Here is a 20,732-nt window from a genome sequence, read left to right on the forward strand (position 1 = left end):
GATTTGGGCAGAAGGATTTGGCTGAATCGGAAATCCTGCTGAAATTAAGGTTGAATTCTGGTCGAATCTGGAACCGAGTCCTGGATTCGGTGCATCCCTCGAAATAATAAAGTCTTGCTCCTACCTGAGTCTTACCTTCGTAACATTCCTGTTAGTACCCTGGAACTCTTCCCAAGATTCGTATCCGTCTCTCTCAGCTGCAACACAGCGAAAGAGCTTGCAATTAGTTACTATACACTATGTCTATATATTATACAGTTACTGTCTGTGTGTATATGATATGGGGGTGTCTATATATTATACACTTACTGTCTGTGTGTATATGATATGGGGGTGTCTATATATTATACAGTTACTGTCTGTGTGTATATGATATGGGGGTGTCTATATATTATACACTTACTGTCTGTGTGTATATGATATGGGGGTGTCTATATATTATACACTTACTGTCTGTGTGTATATGATATGGGGGTGTCTATATATTATACACTTACTGTCTGTGTGTATATGATATGGGGGTGTCTATATATTATACACTTACTGTCTGTGTGTATATGATATGGGGGTGTCTATATATTATACAGTTACTGTCTGTGTGTATATGATATGGGGGTGTCTATATATTATACAGTTACTGTCTGTGTGTATATGATATGGGGGTGACTATATATTATACAGTTACTGTCTGTGTGTATATGATATGGGGGTGTCTATATATTATACAGTTACTGTCTGTGTGTATATGATATGGGGGTGACTATATATTATACAGTTACTGTCTGTGTGTATATGATATGGGGGTGTCTATATATTATACACTTACTGTCTGTGTGTATATGATATGGGGGTGTCTATATATTATACACTTACTGTCTGTGTGTATATGATATGGGGGTGTCTATATATTATACACTTACTGTCTGTGTGTATATGATATGGGGGTGTCTATATATTATACACTTACTGTCTGTGTGTATATGATATGGGGGTGTCTATATATTATACACTTACTGTCTGTGTGTATATGATATGGGGGTGTCTATATATTATACAGTTACTGTCTGTGTGTATATGATATGGGGGTGTCTATATATTATACAGTTACTGTCTGTGTGTATATGATATGGGGGTGACTATATATTATACAGTTACTGTCTGTGTGTATATGATATGGGGGTGTCTATATATTATACAGTTACTGTCTGTGTGTATATGATATGGGGGTGACTATATATTATACAGTTACTGTCTGTGTGTATATGATATGGGGGTGTCTATATATTATACACTTACTGTCTGTGTGTATATGATATGGGGGTGTCTATATATTATACACTTACTGTCTGTGTGTATATGATATGGGGGTGTCTATATATTATACACTTACTGTCTGTGTGTATATGATATGGGGGTGTCTATATATTATACAGTTACTGTCTGTGTGTATATGATATGGGGGTGTCTATATATTATACAGTTACTGTCTGTGTGTATATGATATGGGGGTGTCTATATATTATACAGTTACTGTCTGTGTGTATATGATATGGGGGTGTCTATATATTATACAGTTACTGTCTGTGTGTATATGATATGGGGGTGACTATATATTATACAGTTACTGTCTGTGTGTATATGATATGGGGGTGTCTATATATTATACAGTTACTGTCTGTGTGTATATGATATGGGGGTGACTATATATTATACAGTTACTGTCTGTGTGTATATGATATGGGGGTGTCTATATATTATACACTTACTGTCTGTGTGTATATGATATGGGGTGTCTATATATTATACACTTACTGTCTGTGTGTATATGATATGGGGGTGTCTATATATTATACACTTACTGTCTGTGTGTATATGATATGGGGGTGTCTATATATTATACACTTACTGTCTGTGTGTATATGATATGGGGGTGTCTATATATTATACAGTTACTGTCTGTGTGTATATGATATGGGGGTGTCTATATATTATACAGTTACTGTCTGTGTGTACATGATATGGGGGTGTCTATATATTATACACTTACTGTCTGTGTGTATATGATATGGGGGTTAGTCTGTGGACTTGTTCAGTAACACAGTGGATAGAGAAGTAAAAGGTTTTCCATCTCAGGGAGTAATAACAATTGGGTGTGTAGGTGTCTGGGGGCTCCTGAAGAAAGAAAGAGTTTGGGGGCCCAAAGTCACTATTAAACAAGGCAGAAAGTTTCTTTCCCATTCTGTTTGCTGGTTCCAATCAACACATTTCCATGAATTGTCCCTAATTGTAGTTGTTAATTAGAGCTTGTTTATATGCGAGTGGCTTCGTTTGTCACAGTTTTGCCACAAACTCGCCTTTGAAGATGAAGAATAAAGTTTAGAGAGGGCTGAGAGAGACGCAGGGATTGGCCAATAGTAGGAGAGGGTATTAGCAGCCATCTGTCTCGGGAGAGAGCCGGATAGTTAGAGAGCTGAGAGATATTTAATTAGGGAGAAATAATGAATGCTTCAGCCAACAGAACATCAGGGTGGATCAAGGAGGCCTTCCAAGTGGTTAAAAACCATCACCCCCAACTTCTGTTGCAGCCCCGCGGAATTGTGTGTGACATCATCACTGGGAGAGGATGGAGCGTGTGACACGTGGAAACGAAAGATAATTGGCTCAGGCCTTGGGAAAAGGCATCTGCTACATACATTTGTTTTAATACACATTTGTGCATAGGAGCTAACACTTACTGACAGAAAAAGCGGCTGGACTCACCCTTTCTCTTGCTCTTTGGATCTTCTCTCTGTCCTGACTCAGGTTTTCCAGGATGCCCTGGCCAATTTGTTCTGGGAGAAATGAAATACAAATGAATAAGAGAGAGGTGCACTTACCTACACATGACATAACACAGAGCAAATCAAAGGCAGAGATGAGAATCTCGGGTGTCAGAACAGAATGAATTGATTTTGGTGCTTTCCCAAGTGGCACCTTCATGCAGACCATTGAGAACAGTAACATTAGTTGGCCACACACAGGGCCAAGGAAAAAATGGGGCCCATCAGCTGTTTTTAAATTGCAACTTCTAGTGACCCTCCAGCTTCACAGTTGTCCTACTGTCTGTCTCTCTCACCATCTTGCCCTTCTGTTTCCAACTTGTCATACTATCTCCATCTTGCCCTACTGTATCCATCTTACCCTACTGTCTCCATTGTTCCCTACTGTCTCCATCTTGCCCTACTGTCTCCATCTTGCCCTACTGTCTCCATCTTACCCTACTGTCTCCATTGTTCCCTACTGTCTCCATCTCGCCCTACTGTCTCCATCTCGCCCTACTGTCTCCATCTTGCCCTACTGTCTCCATCTTGTCCTACTGTTTACTGTCTCCATCTTGTCCTACTCCATCTTGTCCTACTGTCTCCATCTCTCCATCTTGTCCAACTGTCTCCATCTTGTCCTACTGTCTCCATCTTGTCCTACTGTCTCCATCTTGTCCTACTGTCTCCATCTAGTCCTACTGCCTCCATCTTGCCCTACTGTCTCCGTCTTGTCCTACTGTCTCCATCTTGCCCTACTGTCTCCATCTTGCCCTACTGTCTCCATCTTGTCCTACTGTCTCCATCTTGCCCTACTGTCTCCATCTTGCCCTACTGTCTCCATCTTGCTCTACTGTCTCCATCTTGCTCTACTGTCTCCATCTTGCCCTACTGTCTACGTCTTGTCCTACTGTCTTCGTCTTGACCTACTGTCTCCATCTTGCCCTACTGTCTCCATCTTGCCTTACTCTCTCCATCTTGCCCTACTGTCTCCATCTTGACTTACTGTCTCCATCTTGACCTACTGTCTCCACTTTTAATGTGGCTCTGCTGTCTCCATGGGGTCGCCTGGACATTAACAAATTCCTATTTCCATAATTAGTTTTTATGTTACCTGGTTCTTAAAATCCCCAGGAGTGTATTTGTCTAACAATATGGCAGTTTGATGTGGCAGTTAGTTCTTTGGGGTTGCAGGACAAGGAGAAAGAGGGGTAGCACCCAGCCAACTGAAAAAGTGATTAGTACCCCCTTGCCTGTCCTTTATGCACCCCCAGATGTTACTGCAGCAACTGACACCAAAGACAATATGGGATATATGGTCAATGGAGCGGTGTAACCAACAGGATTCAATCAATCAGATTACAAATAGGACAAGTGATTCATGGGGCCCGGAGCCCTCAGTAATTTATGGATGAGCAACAAGCAGTTAGTGGGGGCTCAGTTGTGCCCATAATAAAAAAAACAACTTCAAAAAAGCAACACCGGTTACTAAGTGTGAGTGTACGGCAGCCCCCAATATTGAACAAGATTCCAGTTTTATAGACTCGGAACACTCAGTCCCCTCACACAAAGACGTCTTGTCACATGTATTAATAATGGAGTTCCTGGGGAATTGCACTGGGAATGGGAGGAACCAGCTGTCCTCATCGACATTTCCATAAACCATTTAATTAATTCCAAAGAATGTGAAAAGTCACAAACCCTAAATATTTATGCTGAGGAACCAACACGTGGGCAAGTGTTCCCCATTAGTAGCTCAGCACAATGGCTCTGAAGCCACCAAAATTCACAGTTTGAAAAGAATATATATACACAAAAAAAATATACAACCACCAGTGACTCATTAAATCTTTATCAATATGGCACCTCCTACCCATATGTATAAATACAAATATACAGAGAAGGAATGTTCTGGGCACACAATAAGCTATACCCTCATACTGTACTGTCTAAGGGAATCAATATGGCACCTCCCTCCTCCCATATGTATAAATACAAATATACAGAGAAGGAATGTTCTGGGCACACAATAAGCTATACCCTCATACTGTACTGTCTAAGGGAATCAATATGGCACCTCCTCCTCCCATATGTATAAATACAAATATACAGAGAAGGAATGTTCTGGGCTCTATAGTCTCATAGCTTTCTGGTTAAGGTGTTAAATAAATTGACTAGCAAAGCAGTAGAAAGCGCTAGACTCAGGGCTAAGCCATCAGACATGAAATAGTGAGAAGCAGAAGAGTTGGGTCTTTAGTTGGTGCCCTCGGATCAGGAAAGTTCTGTGCTCTGACCAGAAAGGGCTTTAAAAACCCTGAACTTCTCCAAGTGGTACAAAAGCCACGGAGGGGTGAGGGCTGTGTAGGCTCCGCTCTGCCTGATGCTCCACTGCCTTTGAATACAAATTAGTGAGGGGTAATCACAGCATATTTATGAGGCGCTCCCCCCTCCCGTGTGTCCTTTATTATTCATCACATGTGCCCCGACCTCAGCTCTCCCCTGTTCTGACAAATCACAGTTGATTTAGACAAATCTTTATTAGTTCGCTAGTCAGCTTCCCCATTTATCATTTACAAACCTCATTCTCCCTTTTTTATTTTGGGTGTAATAGAAGAGGCGCAGACACGGCCCCATTCTCTGGGCAAAAAGAATCGCTTGTTACACATAATAAGAGCAAAGGCAAGTGCCGCACTCACTAATAGATGATAAAACGCCCCTTTAATAGGAATAAATGACTCGCGGGGGCTCAGCCAGCAGCGCAATTACACCGGCCGGGGGTTACACAAATCCGAATAAACTCATTGTGGAGTCGCTCAGAAATTGGACATTCGGGTCAGGGGGGAGGAAAATATTATATAAAAGATTTCCAGATCTGGAATTTGGAATGAAACACGTTTGTTTAGGTTATAAACGCACTACAGACAAGAGTCCTGCAAAAAAGCAAATAAAAAGCAGGTAACCTGCGGGATGTAGGTAGAAGTTTCGGGTGCGGGTCGTGCCGCGGGTCTTCTCAGTAGCGAGTTTTACTCCTTTATTCTGATCTCGTCTACTTCCGATGATGTCACTTCTGGTTTACAATGACAGCACTACCTGATTCTTGATGGTCAGCGGGTCCAGGATTGGGTTGTGGATAAGGTACTTGCGGGTCGGGTAGTGGGTCCAAGCGGTAAGAATGCAGGTTGCGGGTCCCGGGTCGGGTTCGGGTTTAACAAATCAGACTCTACTACAGATGTAGAGTTACCCCTATAGATTGTATGGCCTTTACTTGTCCTCCTGTGTGATTGGACAGTTTCAGTCTATTCCAACAGTTCAAGTAAAAAAAAAGGGAGCAATATAAAACAGAATTAAAGTAGAAATAGTCTACATGCTACCCGAGTCCTGCACAGAACCTGACCTGCAACCTGCATTTTTACCTGCTTTGAGCAGCCGACCCAACGGTCTTATCCATAACCTGATGACCGCCAATAAACAGGAAGTGATGTTACCGCAAACTGGAAGTGGCATCATAAGAAGTGGGTGGGGAAAAGAAACAAGTTTTTAAAAATGTGTAAAGGAGTAAAACTTGTTATAGACCAGCAAATTTGTATCTGAAAGCTCTACCCATATCTTGCTGGTTACCTGCTTTTTGGCAGGTAAATAACAGGTACCTGACCCGCTGCAGAACTCCAGTACCCGTCAGTATCACAAGGACCACATAGGGTATCTGACCAATCACTGCATATATATAAATTGATGGAAATATTGCTGTGATTGGACAGATCAGCTCAATTGTTTGTAGGTGATACACTAGACAGAAGACTAGGGCCCCTGCACTCAAAACATTCAGGGTTATTTCTCAAGACAGGTCCTGGGCAGGGAATTACTGGCTGTGCATTGTGACATCAGTCACAGAACGTGTGTAATTCACAGAAATGTAAATCCCGATCCTAAGTGATCCAGGTGTATCTTGGCCACACCTGCCCTGCCGTTCCATTTGTTTCTGACCATATCGGAGGACTCTAACCAATGTAGGGGAAAGTTAGGTTTCAATTGCAAATTGCTGACATCGGGTGATGCACTTTGTACTGCTGGTGTTCAGGTGAGAGGTCAAAAAATAAATATATATATATATATACATATATATAATCCAAAAAAATACAACCGCACTCCAAGGTCTTGAAATAGTGAAAACAGTGGAAAGTTTATTTCAACGTTGCCGTTGAAATAAACTTTCCACTGTTTTCACTATTTCAAGACCTTGGAGTGCGGTTGTATTTTTTGGATTATTATACTATGCTATAACCAGCACCCAGGCAGTTGCTTGTATTGCGAGTGCACCACTATAGACTTTCTATATATATGTATATATATATATATATATATATATATACACACACACACACACAAGTATATACATCTGTACATATATTAGTAATTTATTGAGTTGGTTTTGGTCCTGGATTTATCCAAACCCCAACCCCAGGATTCAGTTAAGCGATGAACAAAAATGAAGCGTTTGTACTGACTGCAAGTGATTGTGCTTGAATCCCTGTGAAATTAAAAAACATTCTTGATGAAAGTAATCCTGTCCAAACATTCGCATTAAATTTCTCAAATCTCAGAATTCGATAAAGTCTCGGCCCGTTTCAGGCGTGACCGTGAATATTCAAATTCCTGTTGATGTCAATAGAATCTTGGCAGATGTGAGTTGGAGAGAAGACACGTCCAGTTGGTTCAAGATACTTCATATAATGTTAAACATTTGGGATTCGGGTTCACAAAAAAAAGACCAACTATTGGCTGCCCTCGGACCCTGGGCAAATGAATGAGACGACACAAGCAAATTTGCTTATGAAAATGAAGGTTCCGATTCAGTTCAGAAATCTGCTGAAGCTTTGGTGGAGGATTCGGCGCTTCTCAAACGTATCTCTTTATTTATAGAAGATTCTATTTGATCTGATACAATTCCCACTATATATATATATGTATAAGATTTAATGAAATCAAGAACATGGCTGTTAATTACTCCCGTGTAAGGGATCCTGATTGCTTTAACCCTTCGGATTTTATAGCAGTTTCTAAAGATCAACTTATTACAAAGTATCGCTCTACTTACGCCAAAGTCATTTAGCGACGTGTTAATCCAATATGGAAGAATGGGTAATTTCCCCCGTTTAGAAGCGTTACGGAATATAATGACTGGCCTGATCTTGATTAAAGCGCTTATATAGTTCTAATCAGAAGCTGACAGTCAGATCAAAGATAGCAACTTAAATCTCTGGTCTAATTGCGTTTAGAACGCCACACCTCGGGCTTGTCTTTGCTTTCCCCCCTTTTTTTTCAACAACCAAATTCTGCTTAAGAAAAGATCTAACACTTCTTAACAGTTCATTATCCAATAAAAGCAGGGAAAGCTTGAAAGCTATCTTCACAATTAGCCAAGACCTCGGGGAGTCCGACAGGAGTTATTACAGGAGGCATTACGGGGCTCTACATTAAAACACCTTAATTATGTTTGCCAAACGAATTCCGTTCTAACGAAGCGCTGTTGTAATTTTCAGATTTTGACACAAAAATGATTATTTTCCGTATTGCTTGACAAGTGCAGTGATATAAGCGTCACCTGTCTGCGATCCTCGCGCCTCTTTCCCATATAATTGCACATAATTACGGGGGATAATTACTCACGCCTCATTTGAGTGGAGCATAAGGATGTGTTTATATAAAGGTGGGTACCAGTGTGGCCCCGTGTGTTACAGTTTATACACAACAAAAGGGATATAACGGTGATACGTATATCGGCCCAGTGAGATGATGATCACACATTCCTGTCCTGTTTTACTAATTACTCATCGTGAAGCCCCTCTCCATGGCTCATTGCCTCTTGCTGGCCCTTCCCAGCTGAGGTTTCTGGGCCACATTCCTTCCCAGCCCTATTACTGAGCTCTCACTGGCAGGTAATGATTCAAGGTACAAGATGACCTGGAACTGACAGCAGCTGCTTTAATACAAACTGTACTTGTTCTGAAGGGGCCTCATTACCAAGACATTTCTTACGCACAAAATCCTCGTGGCACTGGATGATGGGCGCACACACATTAGAGTCTGGATTCTCTCTGGTTATATTGCCTGCAGTTTGATCCCTGGACAAGGCTCAGCCTTAAAATGTCCATACACAGGCCAATTGTCAGGGGCCTATCGGCTCCAAACGCAGGGAAGTGCGGACCAAGGAGGAAGATTTAGGAAAAGGTACAAGTTTGCGGTAACCAAAGGGATCAAAAGTATTTGTTGTCAGAGTTCTGGCAGTGGTTCAGTAGGCAGGCGGCAAAAGTCCAGGAGAATATTAATAATCAATTTAGGAACACCCAGGAAATCAAGCTAAAATTTCCTATAATCGGACATTGAACCTGTGACCTCTGCATCTCCTTATTTCAAATTTTAGCGCCAATCTTGGGCGCGACACAGCCGGAGACGGGATTGGCATCGGGAGCTCCTAAAACCAATAAAACTGCTATTTAGTCCCCCAAAACAAGCCAGAAGCTCATTGGCCAGTGTATGGGGTAATTCAGATAGGAAGCCCAACCAACATCTGGATGAAAATGGGCAGATATCAGGTAGGAAGCATTGGGTCAGCAGGACACCAGGAAAAACCAGACGGGCCCCAGCCTTCATGGGCAGTACAAGGATGGTCACCAGGCACTGGTCTTTCAGTTCTTATAGAGGGGGCCCCAATGTTCCATTCCGACCCTGCATCATACCCAATTTTTTGGGGATTCTGCGAAATATTGTATCTTTCAGCAAGAATTGAACCCTAATTTGCATATGTAAATTAGTGTAAAGGAGGGGGGAATCTGGACACACTTAAATTTTTTTTAGCAATTTCCTTTATTGTCTAAAGTCAAGTGATTTTAAGGGTTCACTTCAGTTTGGAGAGGAACCAAATCTCCATCCTGCTAAGAAAGATTTGAATTCATCTGCACCTTATCCGAGGCTCAGTTCATCCCTACTCATCCTGTTGGGCAAGGACCCCAGTCTGTCTCAGCAGGTTTCCCTAGGTCCCCACTGGCACCAAGTGCTGGTAGATCCTTTCCAATTGAGGCAAATGCATGCCTAGCATTGCACAATGATGGCCATTTAATCCAATCAACTGGTTCAGATATCATTTATATTGTGAGTTGGGTTGATCCATCAAGTCCATATACCAGTGTCCCTTCCTGATCTGGGTTGGCCAGTCCTCCATGGACATGTCAGAAGAACTCTCCAAAGAGTAACTGGTTGGCATTGGCGCCCTGTGGCCCTAGGTTGGACCCTTCTTCAGGATCGGCTATGGAGCAGCTTCATGTGATTGTTCCACTGGATTTCTGTATTTCCTCAGCAAACAGCAACGTTCCATGGAATGGAAGAAATTCCAATTAGCCGCAATGATTTGATTGTAAGGATTTTATGTGAAATAATAAAGTGCTTCACCTGGCCAGGGTCGCTAATTAGAAAGAGCGGGGGGATATTGCGCCGCTCGTTATTCTTTATGATGGGACTGCGGGCTCCACGTTGGTCCCAAATAGCCTCTCTCCACTTATTATTATTATGAAATAACTATTTATTAGCACCTAAACGAGATGGAAAATGCCCCAGTGGCGCCCAAGTCCTTATTGTGCTGCGGTTTTTCTCTCGCCATGTGTTTAACACTCCCCACCGCTCGCTATACGAGGCCTCGGGGCAGTAGGACTTGTGGGCTGGGAGCTTGACACGTTTTATTGGAGCATAATTTTGAGGTTAAACTTTTCCATAGCTTCTAATAATGACTGTAATTCACTTGTGGCCCCTATTCCGAGGGGGGGGGGGCAACAGAGACACAGGTATCAGGTCTGCGCAGTGAGTCACTTTGGTGCCGACTCTGAGACTTCTACCCGGGGCCCAACCAAACGACCACCTATATTTAACCCTTTATCCCAGCAAATACCCCTACAGACTTTTCGGGGCCCCATATGGATGATATGGGGCCCTTCCAGCAATGAATTTGCTCATAGGGCCACTGGAGATGCGCGTCGGCTTTTGGAGGAACCGCCAGACGCTTTAGACTCTATCATCACATTTGTTGAACATGATTTTTTCATTGGCTGATTCCCCAGGGCTCTCAATGTTTAAACAGCTCCCTCCCATGTAAAGCTTTGCACTAATATTGATCCATCCCGACCCCACGTACCAACCAGAGTCTTCCACAATCAGCCGGAACCTCCGCTGCACAGACAACCCCTTAGCTAAATACGACTCTCTAATCTCTTGTTTAACCACTTGTACCCCCCCCTCGACCCCCACTCACATAAAGACCTTAATTCCACATTTACCCAGTGACTTCTATGGGGGCACATTAAATCAACTGGCACTTGGCCCCGGCAATATCAGTGAGTTTGTATTTACTGACACGGACACACTGAGCAGCGTATTTGTACTTAGTCAACAATTACTTGAAATGGTATTTGTGCACTGAATAAAGGGAAACTAAACCGCACAGCCTAATGTAGAAGATCAGTTCTCAGGGCTTATTATCTGCAAGAGAAACCCCCTAAGTTTGCTCATAGTCTGTACAGAGAGATCCCATAAAACTATGGCAGCATAGGTATTCCTCTGTACTAAGCACAATTCAGCAGGAACAGTCCCCTAAGTTTGCTTATAGTCTGTACAGAGAGATCCCATAAAACTATGGCAGCATAGGTATTCCCTGTACTAAGCACAATTCAGCAGGAACAGTCCCCTAAGTTTCATTATAGTCTTTACAGAAAGATCCCATAAAACTATGGCAGCATAGGTATTCCCTGTACTAAGCACAATTCAGCAGGAACAGTCCCTAAGTTTGCTCATAGTCTGTACAGAGAGATCCCATAAAACTATAGCAGCATAGGTATTCCCTGTACTAAGCACAATTCAGCAGGAACAGTCCCCTAAGTTTGTTCATAGTCTGTACAGAGAGATCCCATAAAACTATGGCAGCATAGGTATTCCCTGTACTAAGCACAATTCAGCAGGAACAGTCCCTAAGTTTGCTCATAGTCTGTACAGAGAGATCCCATAAAACTATAGCAGCATAGGTATTCCCTGTACTAAGCACAATTCAGCAGGAATAGTCCCAAAATTTGTTCATTGTCTGTACAGAGAGATACAGATAGGTATTCCCTGTACTAAGCACAATTCAGCAGGAACAGCCCCTAAGTTTGCCTATTGTTTGTACTGAGATACCATTAAACTATGGCAGCATAAAGAGGGCCAAAGATGGGCTTTGTAGCTCTCTATATGACATTTATAATACAAATAGCTCTGGCACAACTGAAACCCCTTGGATATAATTTCACAATAATGTGATGTAAATTGCGAGGCGCAGACTTGTGAATGAGGAACGTGCGAGAGAGACAGAGTAGGGGCTGAGAGGGGAACCAGCGTGCATGATTAAGGAAGATGAAAGGCAAACTAAGCCACTCTATGATACTACATCCCCACTCAATGTCTCCATTTCAGCAGAGACAGTCTATTACAGGTATGATTAACATACTATAAATTATTTAGGATCCCAGGGTTGGGACAGAAGATATTTTTATTCTAATTAGCAGCAGCATCTGTCCTTAATTTTCCAGGTGAAAGTATCAGGCCAAGAGAATCTCCGGCGAGGGAAAAGAATTTCCATATTCCAACACCAGATCTGACTCCTATTTATTCCCCTTTATAGACTGCACATCAGCTACTCAGCTCCATGGGCTCTAAAATATCTTTTTTCTCTTATATCAGGACCCTGCAGCGGTGTAGTCTCTTATATACAAGGGAATGTGGGGCTCATAGAGGTAGAAAACCCAAATGAGGACTTTCTAAGTAATCCTTTTTAATGGTGTTGGTTCTATTAACCCTGTACTGAATATTGGGGTTGCCTTTTCTTATCCCTCCAACCTGTAAGGCAACTACAGAAGGCTCGATTCTAAGAATAATTTTTTTTGAATTTTGAGAAAGCCTGTGAGTATGGTTACTTATTGTGCATTGTTTATACATAAATATATATATATATATATATGCATGCGCCACAGGGCCTGTGCCTAGAGTTGCAGCTTTAAGGGGGGCAGCCCTTGGGTTCTCACGTAATCACAAATTATTTTTGTTTAGAAAAATAAAAAAAACCTCTCCAGCTGCCACCAGAGATTAACTGCATAAATCCAGCGTTCCTAGGGTGGCATTGGCCCTAAATACAGCACTGAGAGTCAGTGATCCACATATGTGCCCTAGAACTCCCGGGTGCCAGATATGAGCCGATGATCCAAAGTCTCAGAAACCACAAAAGAGCGCAGAGTACACTTACATTAATTCATTCACTGGGTTTCAATCAATATAATGGAAGATTATGAAAACAACAGTCCTGCCTTGCTTTATGGCAGGGAGTCTAGATCTACACTCAGGGTCAGGGCAGGTTCAGTTACCCTTTAGCCCTGCTGTCTGACTTGCGGCTGATATAAGTAGGAGTGTGAAGGATAAAATGATTAACCATTTAGGGCTCTTACACACAGGTGGTTTTTCCTGCGCTCCCTTGCATTGCGCTTTCTTCCGTTCAGCCGCACAGGAGTAGACGCACTTAATTATTGTCAAGGGGCTGTACTCACACAGACGCATGAATGTGCTGAACGCAGGTGAAATGCAACATGCTGCATCCCACCCACATTTAACGCTTACATGCGTCTGTGTGAGTACAGCCCCTTGACAATAATTAAGTGCGTCTACTCCTGTGCGGCTGAACGGAAGAAAGCGCAATGCAAGGGAGCGCAGGAAAAAACGCCCATGTTTAAGAGCAATTAAGCAGAATTCAAGCATTTATGGGGTTAAGAGGGGTTTGGAAAACTGACCTATCACATCTGGGTCTAGGATTGCCATCTCACCCCTTTAAAACCGAACACATATGTAATCGACAGCCTTCATGGCTAATTAGCAATTCATTTAGATGCATGATGCAGACTGAACTGATTTATGTGCAGCTAAATGAGCTAATTAGCCATGAAGGCTGTGGATTCCATATGTGTTCGGTTTTAAAGGGGTGAGATGGCAACCCTATCTGGGATCCATTAAGCCCATTGCAATCCACCCTGTTGGTATTGCCGCAGAAGGGATAGCATAATTTAACTTCCCCTTTGAATTGATTCCAACTGAGTCTTTCAATCTGCTTCTGTCCTTTCCAGGGAAAAAAAGTGCCAGAAACTCCCGTGGGGCCCCTCGTAGACCCTCTACTGGATTGGACTCGAGTGATTATTTTGTCACCATAAGTGGATGATGCGAAACTTGTGTCTCTGCCCGGAACTTGGTCGATGGGAAGGAGGCAGGGAGGGGGTTCTGCTGAATGGTTTTTGGAATGAAGAACGAGGATTTCCCCCCATGTATCTTTAAGGTCCATCAATCCAAATAGAAACCACATGGCGCCGAGCGACTGCGAGTAATTGGGCCCTAATTAATTGCCTGATAATAAATCCCACCGGCGTGACTGACTGCATGTGACTTTCCATGGAAATCATCTCATTCTGCATTTATAATACAAAATACAGGCATGGGATCTGTTAGGGCTCTTGTACACGGGCGGTTTTTCCTGCACTCCCCTGCATTGCGCTTTGTCCCATTCAGTCTTAGAGGAGCGCAGCAGTAGACGCACTCAGTTATGGTAAAGGGGCTGTACTCACTCAGACGCATGTAAGTGGCAAACGCAGGTGGGACGCAGCATGTTGCATTTCGCCTGCGTTCGGTGCATACATGCGTCTGTGTGAGTACAGCCCCCTTTACCATAACAGAGTGCGTCTACTCCTGCGCTCCCCTGTTACTGAACGGGAGAAAGCGCAATGCAGGGGAGCGCAGGAAAAACCGCCCGCGTGCAAGAGCCCTTATCCAGAAACCTGGCTCCAAAGCATTATGTATAATAGATCCCATATCCGTAATAATAACAACATGCAATATTCTGTTTTATTTGGACTGAAAACTTAAACACATGAATGTGACACCGGCGAGAATCCGAGGATCCGGCCAATCGATCATCTCGGCTCTGCACTTTTCTCTATATATTGCTCAGAAGCTACAGAATGTGATACAGTAGGACCCCCAACTATGTAACCTTCCCAGCAAGTAAACGGTTTATTATTTGGGTGGGGGGTGCAATGGAATATGATTGGTTTCCAGGGACCCCGACTGAATCAGATTTCACTCTTATTACTGGCTCATTAGCACTAAGTGACGGCACAATTAGCAGTTGTCACTGTGTTGTTACAATTCCCCTATGTGCGCTTAATTGTAGTCTCCCCTTTGTTGGCTCTTTAATTCGACAAATGATTATGGGGTCAGTAGGGACATGGACACGTTGACCAGAAATAGCTATTGGATCCCACATATTATTTTGGCTTTTTCCAAACCAGCACGGCTTGTGACATATTACTGAAGTCACTGTCGCACAGATTAAATATAAATATAAGAGCAGAGCTGGGGCCACTGCCCCCCCCCCCCATAGTGGCTGCACATCAATCTGCTGAATTGGGGATTTTATGGCTTTAGTCCCCTTTGCCAGAGGTGTAACCATAGGAAGTATAGAGGGACCTTAGATTGTAAACTCGCTGGGACAGGGACAGATGGGAATGTGATAGGGACCTTCGATTGTAAGCTCACTGGGTCAGGGAATGATGGGAATGTGAAATGGACCTTAGATTGTAAAATCACTGGGGCAGGGGCTGATGGGAATGAGATAAGGATATTAGATTGTAAGCTCACTGGAGCAGGGACTGATGGGAATGTGATAGGGACCTTAGATTGTAAGCTCACTGGGGCAGGGACTGATGGGAATGTGATAGGGACCTTAGATTGTAAGCTCACTGGGGCAGGGACTGATGGGAATGTGATAGGGACCCTAGATTGTAAACTCACTGGGGCAGGGACTGATGGGAATGTGATAGGGACCTTAGATTGTAAGTTAACTGACACAGGGACAGATGGGAATGTGATAGGGACCTTCAATTGTAAGCTCACTGGGGTGATAGGAATGTGATAGGGACCTTAGATTGTAAGCTCACTGGGGCAGGGACTGATGGGAATGTGACAGGAACCTTAGATTGTAAACTCACTGAGACAGGGACAGATGGGAATGTGATAGGGACCTTCAATTGTAAGCTCACTGGGGCCAGGACTGATGGGAATGTGAACTGTACCTTAGATTGTAAGCTCACTGGGGCAGCGGCTGATGGGAATGAGATAAGGACCTTAGATTGTAAGATCGATGGGGCAGGGACTGATGGGAACTTGATAGGGACCTTAGACTGTAAACTCCATTGGGGCAGGGACTGATGGGCATGTGATAGGGACCTTAGATTGTAAGCTCACTGGGACAGGGACTGATTGGAATGTGATAGGGCCCTTAGATTGTAAACTCACTGGGACAGGGAATTGATGGGAATGTGATAGGGACATTTGATTGTAAATTCACTAGGGCTCTGACTGATGGGAATGTGATAGGGACCTTAGATTGTAAGCTCATTGGGGAAGGGACTGATGGGAATGTGATAGGGACCTTAGATTGTAAGCTCACTGGGGCAGGGACTGATGGGAATGTGATAGGGACCTTAGATTGTAAGCTCACTGGGACAGGGACTGATTGGAATGTGATAGGGACCTTAGATTGTAAGCTCACTGGGACAGGGACTGATGGGAATGTGATAGGGACCTTAGATTGTAAGCTCACTGGGACAGGGACTGATGGGAATGTGATAGGGACCTTAGATTGTAAGCAATAGGGATATAAATGTCAGTACTATGAGTGATTTCTATGTACCATTTTGGGCAAACACTGGATATGGCTATGGCCGGTGTCATGTTTTTAAAAAATAGTGGTGAGCACAACTTTCCCTTGTTTGTTATAGTTATACAGGAGCAGTGACCAGCTCCATGTTGTAGCTCCACCCTTCCCAACTATAGTCAGGTGATCCCACTGGTGTCTAATAAAAGGGCAGCCAAGTTTGGGAGTTTTACTTTGAAAGCAGCAAGTTAAGTTGCAGGTAAAACCAAATCCCTTTGTAAAATGTATAATGAAGCAATAGAATTCTTAATGAATCAGATAAAATTAAGCGTAGGACTGGCCAGATATGGGATGACTTTGACGTAGTTGTTCAGCTTAAATATATTGCAATATATGGACAAACAATCCCTGTGTTGTTTAAAGGGTAAGGCATTTTTTAGTAGCAGTAGCACAAATGTCTCTGTCTTAAATATATTGATAATGGGTTGAGTGCAGAGGACTCTTGTATTTGACTATATGGCTATGGCCGGTGTCAGTCCAAGTCTGAAGCCAGAGGTGATGGTTCCAGTGGCCAGTGGTCTCCTTGGCATCTCTTTCTGGATGCGACTGTTTCAAATAGGAAAAAAAAACCGTTTCCCAGACTAACGAGCAGCCGAGTAGGAGCGGTGATGCCGCTGAGCAGAACTGTCACCAAACTGCCTTTAATGAATAAAAGTGATGTGCAAAGTAAGCGGATTGAGAAAAGAAAGGAAGGGGGAATAAAGGGGCCGGCGAGGAGGCAGCACACGGGCCTGAGACTAATTGAGGCCGACGCACGACAGACTGGAGAGCAGCTCCCCGGCCTGGGACTCAACCTGCTGACAGGGGGTAAATGGGGCAAAGGAAAGGTCCCGGCCTGGCCTGGCACAGGATCACACGCGCCCACAGCCTGTCACCAACAGCCATCACCAGAGCTAATGAAGGGGCAAACTTTGCTTCCTTTACACATTCCCCACCAATCAGCACTCGGCTAAGGGTGTGTGACACTCGTTTAATAATTAATGTCTTCTAATCAATGGGAAAGTTGCACAAAGACAAGGCGAGAGCCCAGAGATACAAATCAGCACTTTCCTCCTACTCTGCCCTCAACCCCGACAAATGGGAACTGATGGGCAGGAGGGGCCCGGGCGTAATTAGCACCATTCCTGCAGCTGAGGGGTTAATTAGGGACACATTCCTCTGCACCCCCTGCACTCATTACTGCATCAATTAGTCACATTATGTTCCCCGAATTCACCAAACGCATCTCACCTGCCAAATACACTCTGTCTATATATTATACACTTACTGTCTGTGTGTATATGATATGGGGGTGTCTATATATTATACACTTACTGTCTGTGTGTATATGATATGGGGGTGTCTATATATTATACACTTACTGTCTGTGTGTATATGATATGGGGGTGTCTATATATTATACACTTACTGTCTGTGTGTATATGATATGGGGGTGTCTATATATTATACAGTTACTGTCTGTGTGTATATGATATGGGGGTGTCTATATATTATACACTTACTGTCTGTGTGTATATGATATGGGGGTGTCTATATATTATACACTTACTGTCTGTGTGTATATGATATGGGGGTGTCTATATAATATACACTTACTGTCTGTGTGTATATGATATGGGGGTGTCTATATATTATACACTTACTGTCTGTGTGTATATGATATGGGGGTGTCTATATATTATACACTTACTGTCTGTGTGTATATGATATGGGGGTGTCTATATATTATACAGTTACTGTCTGTGTGTATATGATATGGGGGTGTCTATATATTATACAGTTACTGTCTGTGTGTATATGATATGGGGGTGTCTATATATTATACAGTTACTGTCTGTGTGTATATGATATGGGGGTGTCTATATATTATACACTTACTGTCTGTGTGTATATGATATGGGGGTGTCTATATATTATACACTTACTGTCTGTGTGTATATGATATGGGGGTGTCTATATATTATACACTTACTGTCTGTGTATATATGATATGGGGGTGTCTATATATTATACAGTTACTGTCTGTGTGTATATGATATGGGGGTGTCTATATAATATACAGTTACCTCATGCCCACATTATAGTGCCCAGCTGTACTTATATAATATTTTAATTTTACTTGTACTCGCCCCAACCCTCCCATGGAAGAGCTTTTCATTCTCCTTCCCACTGTTCCACTTTATGTGTTTGGTCTTTTAAACAGCAGTGAGGCCTCGCCGTCACTTACACTCGTGTTCTATTTACATAGAGCGCCTGAGGCTCAGCAGCCAAATTGGGGAGCCCCTGGGAATTAAAGGAACATTATTATTAACATAACAAGTTGGTGCCTTTGTACCTGGATCTCTGCGCCTGGGAAACGTGACATGTTGGATGACACAATGAAATGGGGAACGTTGAGTAATGGGGAGCCAATAAAGAGGGAGATAAATGAAGTTTTCAGCAGAATGAAGTTTCAGAAAGGAAATGACCCTAAAACATACTTTCATGGAGTCGGGGTCTCACCTGGAGAACAGAAAGATTCATCTCAGCCCACATGGAGTGTGTGTATCCCTGGGGGAAGCTTTGTATGTGGCCCAACCATGTGCTTGTGAATCTGCCCAAATATAGAAGGGGAGGAGTCTGTAGCCCACCCCAAAGCACACAATGATGGGTTCATCAAGGCAGGGAAGGGGACAAGGGGATGTAGAACTGTAACTGCCCTAAGGTTGCACCCATTGTACCCCACTATTTCTATCTGTTACCTTTATTTCCAATTAATACCCGACTCCATCTCAACACCAGCAGCACCTAATCTGCCCCAACATAACTCCTGTTATCTACATGTTCCCCCATCCAAGGGGCCCACAGGACCCATAAAAATGACATACAAATACTGACCAACCCAGGTAGTCGCTTCAGGATTCCTGACCAAAACAAACAACGTACTGAGAGCGAGGACCAAAACCCAAAGGGTTAATAAAAAACCCTACATTTCCACAGGAGGTACCTGTGTTTGTGCCCATCAGCCATGCTAATCAATATGGCACCTCCCTCCTCCCATATGTATAAATACAAATATACAGAGAAGGAATGTTCTGGGCACACAATAAGCTATACCCTCATACTGTACTGTCTAAGGGAATCAATATGGCACCTCCCTCCTCCCATATGTATAAATACAAATATACAGAGAAGGAATGTTCTGGGCACACAATAAGCTATACCCTCATACTGTACTGTCTAAGGGAATCAATATGGCACCTCCTCCTCCCATATGTATAAATACAAATATACAGAGAAGGAATGTTCTGGGCACACAATAAGCGACATTGATACTGTACTGATTAAGAGAAATGACATGGCAGCTCCCTCTGATATGAATAAACACAAATAAAATATATATGAGAGAATGAAGTAGCAGTGGCCTATTACCTGAGTGGATATAAATGAGGGGCAGGAGACAAGGGGGGCTAAGTACAGGGGCAGCTTTGTTATTGGCATAAGAATGAATCTTGGATGATGTGAGTGGGAGAAAGAAGAAGAAGATGATGATTTGGGGGAAGTGGGGAGCCGGGGGGCCGCAGAAATAGTTTCTTTCATAAGATTTGGTTCCTTTTTTGTGTTTGTTTTCGGCAGCAGAAGTGACTGCTGTGGTTTGTGAGGGCAGCGGTTCTTAATTGGATTAACATGAAAACACTCCATTCAGCCCCATGACTCCCCAGCGCTCAAACCAAAGCCAACCACATCCTCAGCCTTCAGGGTGGCGCTGCCCAATGGCTCCCCCCGACCAACAACCAAACTCTCTCTCTCCTCCGGTCTCTCCAGCCACTTGGGGACAAAGGAAAAGACACAGAAATGTAAAGCAACAAATAAACAACATTTTCAACGTTGTCCCAGAAGCAATGTAGCAGAAGTCGGTGCTGCCCCAGGATTGTTAATTATCAGTCTTCTTCCACATGGTTGCACAAGTCAGAACCAGCAGTGCAGAGAATATCAACAGACACGGCATTGTATGGAAATATCCAGTAAAAAGTTGTCATCAAAGAAAACTGGGAAGTGGCCCAGGATTCCTTTTATTGTGGCAAGAACAGTTTTTGGGTGGAAGCGGCGAGAGTGTGGATAGGAAGGGA

At 43.2% G+C, this 20,732-nt stretch overlaps 1 protein-coding gene across 4 annotated transcripts in view; it reads right to left on the reverse strand.

The window, feature by feature from the left end:
- LOC108697307 (vesicle transport through interaction with t-SNAREs homolog 1A) overlaps nt 1–20,732 on the reverse strand; it is a 154,738-nt gene that overhangs the window by 55,648 nt on the left and 78,358 nt on the right. For 2 of the 4 annotated variants that reach the window (XM_018227231.2, XM_018227230.2), the window contains 2 exons: nt 2,761–2,831; nt 125–197 (listed from right to left, as the gene is read on the reverse strand). In XM_018227231.2, coding sequence (XP_018082720.1) covers nt 132–197; nt 2,761–2,831 — 137 coding nt within the window. In that variant the 3' untranslated portion in view covers nt 125–131. The remainder of the gene's footprint in view (nt 1–124; nt 198–2,760; nt 2,832–20,732) is intronic. The other 2 variants (XM_018227229.2, XM_018227228.2) reach the window with 1 other exon arrangement.

The sequence above is a fragment of the Xenopus laevis genome, chromosome 7S (assembly GCF_017654675.1).
Source record: "Xenopus laevis strain J_2021 chromosome 7S, Xenopus_laevis_v10.1, whole genome shotgun sequence".
In the NCBI taxonomy this organism is placed as follows: Eukaryota; Metazoa; Chordata; class Amphibia; order Anura; family Pipidae; genus Xenopus; species Xenopus laevis.